The 9,011-nt window shown below is 40.6% G+C and overlaps 1 protein-coding gene across 1 annotated transcript; it reads left to right on the forward strand.

Moving 5' to 3' along the window:
- The first annotated feature begins 442 nt into the window (after positions 1 to 442).
- LOC114503639 (olfactory receptor 7D4-like) lies at positions 443 to 8,482 on the forward strand. The gene is made up of 2 exons (XM_036032293.1): positions 443 to 655; positions 6,080 to 8,482. Exon 2 carries the CDS (start codon positions 6,091 to 6,093, stop codon positions 7,027 to 7,029), a length of 939 nt encoding a protein of 312 aa, XP_035888186.1. The 5' UTR covers positions 443 to 655; positions 6,080 to 6,090; the 3' UTR covers positions 7,030 to 8,482.
- Positions 8,483 to 9,011: the final 529 nt, after the last annotated feature.

Here is a 9,011-nt window from a genome sequence, read left to right on the forward strand (position 1 = left end):
AATTTGAAACATGTGAAATTTCTGAATTATCAGATCCAAATCAGGCCTACAGAGGCAGACATTTGGGAATAGGACTGTGAAATCTGTTCTAACACATCCTCAGGGTCATTGTGGTGCAAGGTGAAGTTGGAGAACCATCTCCTAGTGAATCCTGGGACTCTTTGTACTCAGCCATCTATCCAATGAGGAAACTACAAGTCAGGAAATAATCACACTCGTTCCTAACAGGAAATGCAAGGAAGTCTAGAGTGATTCTTCCCAGAGGAAAGGAATCCTGGGGGAGAGAATCACAGATGGTCCCACTCTTAGTTCCCAGGGGTAAGGAATTGGCAACACAGAGATGCCTTCCTTTGTGACCCTGCCTCTGAGGCATCACCTGATCAGGTAATTAAAGACACATTGATCAATTTGTCTAACAAACTTCAGAGGGGATTCTGCCCCAAGGGCCTATTAACCTGTAACATATCAATTTATAGTCACCAAGTCTCTCCTGTTCTAGACCCAAAACACTCATGCCTTCTCCAGCAGATACAGCCAGGCCCTGTCATACATGCCTAGCCTTATATCCCTGCTGTTATGGAGGACAGACCTTCCTTTTTCATCACCCACCTTTCATGAAAGAACAAGATTCACATTATCAACCCTGAGGAGCCTAGTAAGTGTCATAGGAAATAAGAAAAAAGGGTGGTAGAGTGAATAGGGTATTGACCATTGTTAAGCACAGGACAGGGAAAACCCCGTGCTGACTATGGAGAATGGTCTCTAGAAGTTACTTGCTTGGGAGGGTGAATGGTTAGACTCCTTGTTTGAAGTTGCCATTGTGTGATGAGATTTTACTTCAGTGATATGTTATTTGGTTAGATTGATGGGGTTTTGGGAATGGGGAGAAAGAAGCTAACCCACCTGTCCTCTCTGACACCATTGCACTCCCCACAACCATACTGTATAGGGGTACAGTAACTAACCTTTGTAGTGCAAATGGATGCCACCAGGTGCTGATAGTGCTTTAGGTCCTTTACAGTGAAGTCTTGATCTCTTCTTCTTCTTTTCCCTTATTACTCAACCCAAGAGTCCCAGAGCCTCCATCTTCAATCAGCCTAGACAAATCTTTCTTAATGCTTTGCCAGCTTCACTTATTTGGGAACATCTCGTTTCTCAGAAAGGATCTGTCTTTCCCTTTTTCTGCACCCTTATCAATGGTTCTTCTTAGGAAGCTTCAAGATGAAAGGGTTTGAGGTCCTTGGAATCTAGGGCTACAGTGCTTAAAAAGAGAGGGAAAAAAAGGATGTATGAAAGTCCAACATCTAATTCCTTGTTGACAACTTTGGCTCTGGGAATTCTAGAAAGCACTAGAACTGGCATATCCCTTTCCCATAGTTCCCCCTAACTACATGTGGATGTCAAGTCTCATCCTTCACAAGGAATATGGAATCATTAGTAAGATCAAAATTATTTTTCACCTGTTTTGGCCTGTGTTCCTTTTCTTTAAAGCAAGTGACTTGGTTCTTGAACCTTAGTGATATAAGAATTCACCACCCCATTTCCTTTGACCTTAGTATCATCTGCTTTAAATCCATCTTTACTCCAGACACCAGGGAAATTGTGATACAAATCATGACCCTCCTTTGGTTGAACTTCCTCTACAGCTTCATACTTTATCCATTATTCTTTTCAAGTTCCCAGGGATGTGGTCACCTCCTCATCCTAATTCTCCACTGTCCCTGTACCCCACAGTGTGCTTCAGCTAGTGGCTAAAAACACTCTGACCCAGGCTGTGTCTTGCTCATGGTCTTTCTTCTGCTTGCTTCTCTGCCAGGAGAGCCCATATTCAGTAGTCCACCTGTGTAACTTCTGCCCAGAGATCTCTTCCTTCAGGAATTCTTCCCTGACTCCATCACTCCAGGATACATTTGGGACTTCTCTTAGTAACCCAGTCTCCGGACTGCCTTTATCCTACCATTTAAGTCACTGTATTACAATGACCTGTTTGTGCACCCATCTCTGGAAGGTGGGCTCCCTGACATTGAAGACCATACCCAATGGCTAACACTCAGCCTGTCCCAAAGGAGCTCTTCTTGCTGAGTGGCTTCCAGGAGTTCTTCAGTGACTGACAATCAGCCTAGTTCAATCGTCGACTTCCCAGTATGGCTCAACAAACTGCCCACTACCATGAAACACCAGAAAGAGAATGGGACATATTTATTTGGTGCATGAATAAAGTGGAAACTATAACTGACACAGGGCTGTATCCTCCCCTTTTGATGCTTAACCTCTGGCCCTAATGTAAAGGGTTTCTAATGGGGGGAAACTCTTTCTTAAGATGACCATTATTATTCATTTCATGACCCTTTAAATCATAGTTCAGCCGCTTTGCATCTCCAGGTTGGACTTTATAGAAAAAAATCACTGTGGTGAACTTGAATTCCAACAGCCTCAGGACAAACCCTGCAGCAGCCAGACCCCTGGCTTTGTCCATCAGAACAAGGTGAATTCTCATTAGTCTCTCTCCCTTGCTTCCAATATTTTTTCATTGAATGTTTTTCACTGTCTCAGTCTTTTTATTTGACACAAGGAAGCAATATTTGACAATCCTAGAAATAAAACCATCTTGTACCTTTATCAAATGCACTTACTACTTAAACCTGGAAGCTTTGCACGGCCTCTACATTTCTTCCTCATAGGTAGCAATATGCACCCGAGAAGATGGTCCAGCTTCAGAGGCCAACCCCTTCTTTAACCATTCCTCCAAGCAACAAGAGTCATGAAAAGAATTTTAATACTGTCCTCCATGGTGCTCATGGAAAACACTATGTCCTCCCTTAATGTCCTCAATAGATTCCTGACTGCGATAAAAACACATAACAAACAATTTTTACCATAGGTTAATCTAATGGATACAAACAGGGTTAAGTTCCTACAGCCTCTCACCAACTTAGAACAAAACAATATTGAATTTTAAAATGTTGACAACGTGAATAAAGCAATGTTAACCACATTGAATGAAGCAATGTTACTCGAGGACCTGCTGTACTTGTAAGAAGAGAGAAATTGCACAGGATGTTGCATGTCAACCCAAAAAGATGAGCATCGAACATGGGGTGATACTTAAAGTAGCACTGGGAAGGTGGAGGAAAGGGGCATAGGTCCATGGCCTGCCTGCCTCTGGCTCTCTCCTCGCCAGGTACTGGGGGTCCTAGAACCAGAGGGAAAAGAATGGGTGTCTTCTTTCAGTTTCCCATTGTCACTCTCTCCTGGAAAGTGGATTGTCATGTGTTTGGGGAGAGAGCACAATGGAGGCTGTGTCTGCTCATACAGGGAAAAGAGTGGTTAGCAGTTTCACATGCAAGAAAAAGGGCTGAGAATATGAATGTTGAGAGGCTTCCAGGAAGGGAATTAAAAGGTAATGAATGTCCTCACTTATGATCCCAGAGAAGTAACTGTGTGACACTTATCCTTTGTGAAATTGTTCTTACCCTTGTCATTTCCCTGTTTAGTCTCAGTCATCTTGTGTTTGTGCTTCTGGATAATTAGGATAGAAAATCAGGGGTGTGTATGCAGGTATTTCAGACAAAGGTTGTGGAGAAGCAGTTGCTGATGCTACTCTGGGTAAGGAGCTCAAGTGAGCCACAAGAACAAAAGAAAATAGGCTGAATTGTTTGGACCTGATAGGGATCAACACTGGGAATGCATGTTGCCCAGGACTGAGAAGAGGACGTGTCTATTTAATGAGCAGCAGCTTTATATTCCTTTTCCATCTCTCTTTCTCTCTTTTCTTCCTCAACATCCTCTCTCCATATAGTAATCTCTTTCAGGCTAAGAAATGGACACCCAGGGACTATAAGATGAGCTGCAGCAATAGAAAATTAGGTTTGTAGGCTCATCCATTAATTAATTCTGGCACCAAACCAACATTAAGAGTCCCCTTTGTGCTAAGAACTCAGTTAGTATTGAGTACTGAGGTGGTTTGGAATTACCTAAGTAGGTGAGAGCCTGTGCCATATATATAGTGACAGGTAGGAATGAAGAGAAGGAAGTAGGGAGGAGGTTAAGGAGAGAGAGAGAAGGTCCTGACAGTAGTAGAGACATAAGCAAGTATGGCCCATCTGTGCAAAGAAAGGTTTTTCAAAATGATCAGAATTGAGGATAAAATTGAAGTGGTGAGAAATAAAGCTGGAGGTGGGTGGGTCATGTGGAGTCATGATACACCAAGGAGTTTGGATGATTTCAGCAGGTGGCACAAAGGCATATCCAGGAATTTAGGCAGGAGAGTGACAGGATCTAATTTCCATTTTGGAAATTTCAGACAGCTCTGTGGAGGAATCAGAGGTGAAAGTGGAGACCAAGAAGGAAACCCATGCAATAGACTGGGAAGAAATGAAATTGTTTCCTCTTTTCTAATGCAGTTGATGCAGTTAATACACAGCACACTCCAGGAAATATCCAGAATCTCAGGCATCTCCCTCAATTCTCCCCTATTCTGCTCAATAAATATACAATGCAAGAGAGAAAGCCATACTTACTGAAAGTCAAGAAAATTTAGAATGTGTCATGACAATTTGCTTACAATATCTCTCAAATGATTTGAAACCACAAGAAATTGTTGCAAACTGCCCATCCCCCCAAGTGGAAGAACAAAGCTCCATTGCTAAACAAATTGAGTATGATATGGCCATCTTTGTCATTCCAGAGACACTGTGAAGTTTTGTTTTTTTTCAACCGAGATCTAATTGACATATAACATTATATTAGTTTCAGACATACAACATGATTTGATTTGTATATACATTGCAAATGATCATCTGAATAAGTCTAGTTAACATCTTTCACCATACATATTTATAGAATTTTTTCCTTGTGATGAACTTTTAAGATTTACTCTCTTAGTAATCTTCAAATATGGAACACAGTATTGATTATAATTACCATGCAATATATTACATCCTTATGACTTATTTATTTTATAACTGGAAAAAGTTGATCCCCTGCCCTCCCTTTCCACTTTGGTTTCTATACCTAAGAAAACTGACAGTGATGGCAGCCAATGGTGGTCTCCCGTGTAGTTAGGGGCATTACAGAATAACAAGTATAGAAAAATATTGATAATAGAACACTGAACATAACTTTATGGTTTTATGCTGTACCTTGTTCCAGGTTATAAGACCTATTCCTCTGTGTCTGGTTATAGGACCCAGAGGCCCTGAAGTGAAGAGAATCAGAGGTAGGTGGGCCAAGAATGAGTCCCCACATGTGCTCAGCCCCAATCTAAGTATCACTGAAATGTGAGTGCAAATCCAACTCTCATCCCTTTGAGCTCATATGTAAATATTGATGCAGTTTCTCTCTTCCCCCAGTATTTAATGAATGTCATAGATGGCATGACTCAAAATTCTGTTCATCATTTTTGAACTAGTATCATAGGGTACTGAAATGGTTTAAGCCTTGATATACCCCTCTTTCCTTGGACATTTTAGCCAATCACTTAACTTCACAGATGAAGGTCTTGTTCCCACAAGGTGTTGCTGGTCCCTGGTACATTAAGCCTTAAGCATTTGTGAATGTCATTTATGATTTGGTAAAAATATTTTTTCTTTCTTTTTCTTGAGAAGTAAACCTATCTTCTACTCATCCTCCAATTCTCTGGACAGATATTTGAGATACTCTCTCAAATTTTCTAATCTCCAAGACATGGTTATCTTACCCTTCTGTGAGTCCCAGGCAAGGCAGATAACCCAGATCAAGCTGCTGAGCTTCACCAGACTGCATGCTCCACATTTGTGTTAGAGCAAGTACAAACCATTTTATCTCTGAGGTTCAAGGTTGCTCTTAACTATTCAGAGATAATTCTAAGACAGAGGTAAAGAAGGTGAGTGAGTGTCCCAGAGGATAATGAACAATGATTATTGGTCAACATTATGAAATGTTGCATGTAATAAATAAGAGAATATAGAGTTCCTTAATTTTGTAGTTAAAGGCTTTAATGCCTAGTCATTTACTTCAATAAATTTAAACAGTAGGAACACTCTAGAGTTTGTTCAATGTCTGTTTCATGCTATTTTCCTTCCTCAATCATCTAGATAAGGTGTCAGCAACATGGAAACAGGAAATCAGACAAGGGTTTCAGATTTTTTACTTCTGGGATTTTCCCAAGACTCAGAACATCAACCCATACTATTTGGTCTGTTCCTCTCCATGTACCTGGTCACTGTGCTTGGGAACCTGCTCATCATCCTGGCTGTCAGCTCTGACTCCCACCTCCACACTCCCATGTACTTCTTCCTCTCCAACCTGTCCTTTGTTGACATCTGTTTCACATCCACCACCCTCCCGAAGATGCTGGTGAATATCTGGACACAGAGCAAAGCCATCTCCTACAATGGGTGCCTCATTCAAGTGTATTTTTTTACAGTTTTTATTGGAATGGACAACTTCCTTCTGACTGTGATGGCCTATGACCGCTATGTGGCCATCTGCCACCCCCTGCACTACATGGTCATCATGAACCCACAGCTGTGTGGTCTGCTGATTTTGTTGTGTTGGTTTATCATATTCTGGGTCTCCCTGGTTCACATTCTACTGATGAGGAGGCTGACCTTCTGTGCAGGAACTAAAATTCCACATTTCTTCTGTGAACTGGCTCAGATTCTCAAGGTAGCCTGCTCGGACACCTTCATCAATAATGTCTTCATGTACGTGATTGCTGCCCTACTGGGTGTGATTCCTGTCACTGGAATTCTCTATTCTTATGCTCAGATCATCTCCTCTTTAATAAGAATTTCCTCTGCATGGGGAAAATATAAAGCATTTTCCACCTGTGGGTCTCACCTCACTGCAGTCTCCTTGTTCTGTGGGACAGGGCTCGGGGTCTATCTCAGTTCTGCTGTGACCCATTCTTCCCTGCAAAACTCAGTGGCCTCAGTGATGTACACTGTGGTCACCCCCATGCTGAACCCCTTCATCTACAGCCTGAGGAACAAGGATGTGAAGGGGGTTCTGGGAAGGCTCCTCAACCTGGCAGCACCTTGTTCATGATGGATCACTGGCCCCAGAACTAAGTGTACATTGTGGACCCTAAAGATTAATGTTGTAAATTTAAATATCCTGGTTCTTTTTCTCTCTTATAAGACATTATTGATTTTTTCTATCCAAAGCACAGATGATTTCCCTTTTTTTTTCTTTTTTTTTTTTGTATTAATAATGGTTTGGTTCTTCTCAGCAACTCCCTGAGAAACTTCTTTTTGATTTTTCATCCCTACATGCTCTCTACAATGCTCCTTTTTTGACGAGCATCTTGCTGCTATTCTTAAGATTTCTAACTTTAAATTTAGAGCACTTGTCAGATCAAGTGCTAACTTAGTTTCCCAGAAAGTTGTCCTCATACCTGACTAATCTTTACCCTAATTTGCTTGTATGCTTGTTTTGTTTTTTTTTTCCACAAGAAATGGAGTGGAAAACATACAGTAATCAGAACAAAATGCTTATGATATCAGGACTATACATGTTTCTTCACATAAATAACTTAATTTCATATTAAAAAACATTTCATTGAGGCATTGTCTCTCATTTACTTCACTTTTCAAAAGAAAAGACTGAGATTCAGGTGGACTACAACCTGGCCAGGTGACTTTGCTATTCTGCCTTTCACAACAACAGTGATGTGATTTCAACTTCAAAGGAAGAATCTAGGTTTTAAAGGTGTTTTCTTCAGATGACATAGAAATCACTGCCTGGGAAAATTGATATGTGTCAGTCCTTATGATTGTTCTTCCACCCATCACCCTTCCTTTCCTATTTTCTTTGACCATTGTTTTCCATAATTGCAATTTTGAGATATGCCCTCTAGGAACCAAGAACATGTAATAATGAATACAATAAAATAAGATTTGTTTTCTCATGTGTTTTAATTATTTGGAACTCTGTGGGAGTGCATCAGAAATAATAGTTACACATTTGTGGAACATGTTTAGAACTTAATTCACTTTTGGGGGAAGAATGTTTCTAGAAGTGAGTCTACAAGGAAGCATGGAGTAGTCCATGGTTCCTCCCACATTTGTTCCACATTCCCTGGGATCCTCTTGCCACCTTCACTGCTTGGCTGCCAACATCCAGCACAAGCTAAAATATACCTTGCCCCATATAGGACATCACAAGCAACAGAATAATTATGTCTTACACCTTTTGATGGAGAGGTGTGGGATATACCATACTTTTCATCCTTTATCTGGGATAATGCTGAGGTTTAGATTTCATACCATTTACTGGAATTTCCCAACAGGATGAAACTCTTGTTCATTCTCAGTGGTACCTGACATGGTGCAAGCTTTATTAAATATATTTTCTTTTGTGCATCCACTTCTTCTCTCTCCCATCCATGTTCCTTGCTCCTTCCAATAGTGTTTGCACATTAATCCTTGGCTCAGCAGTCACTTCTGCAGAAACAACAACCAATACAGTGATAGTGATGTGATGTATTAAGACAACATAAGGAAAGGCATTAGGAACTTTGGAAAAAAACAAACTAATTATTGGAATGGATTAAGTGCTCCAGTCAAAAGACATAGAATAGGTGAATGGATAAGAAAGTATGACTCACACATGTCCTACTTACAAGAGACCCATCTCAGGCAAAAGATCTTCACAGACTGAAAGTGAAGGGCTGGAAACAAATTTTCCAAGCAAATGGACAGGAAAAAAGCCAGGGTAGCAATACTCATATTGGACAAAACAGACTTCCAAAACAGAGCCATAAAGAGTGACCCAGGAGGCCACTTCATAATACTCAAGGGAAGAATCCACAAAGAAGACATAAACATTGTAAATATATATGCACCCAATATAGGAGCACCCAAATACATAAAGAAAATCTTAGATGACTTCAAGAAAGATATTGACAACAACACAATTATAGTGGGGAATTTTAACACCCCACTGTCAAAAATGGACAGATCTTCCAAACAAAATATCAACAAAGATATTGTGGCATTGAACAATGCCCTAGAGGAAATGAATTTAAT

Source organism: Phyllostomus discolor, chromosome 8, assembly GCF_004126475.2.
Source record: "Phyllostomus discolor isolate MPI-MPIP mPhyDis1 chromosome 8, mPhyDis1.pri.v3, whole genome shotgun sequence".
NCBI classification, from domain to species: Eukaryota; Metazoa; Chordata; class Mammalia; order Chiroptera; family Phyllostomidae; genus Phyllostomus; species Phyllostomus discolor.

Bases quoted from the DNA above. Each gene is read 5' to 3' on its own strand.
- LOC114503639 (XM_036032293.1), top strand. From the start codon at position 6,091: ATGGAAACAGGAAATCAGACAAGGGTTTCAGATTTTTTACTTCTGGGA.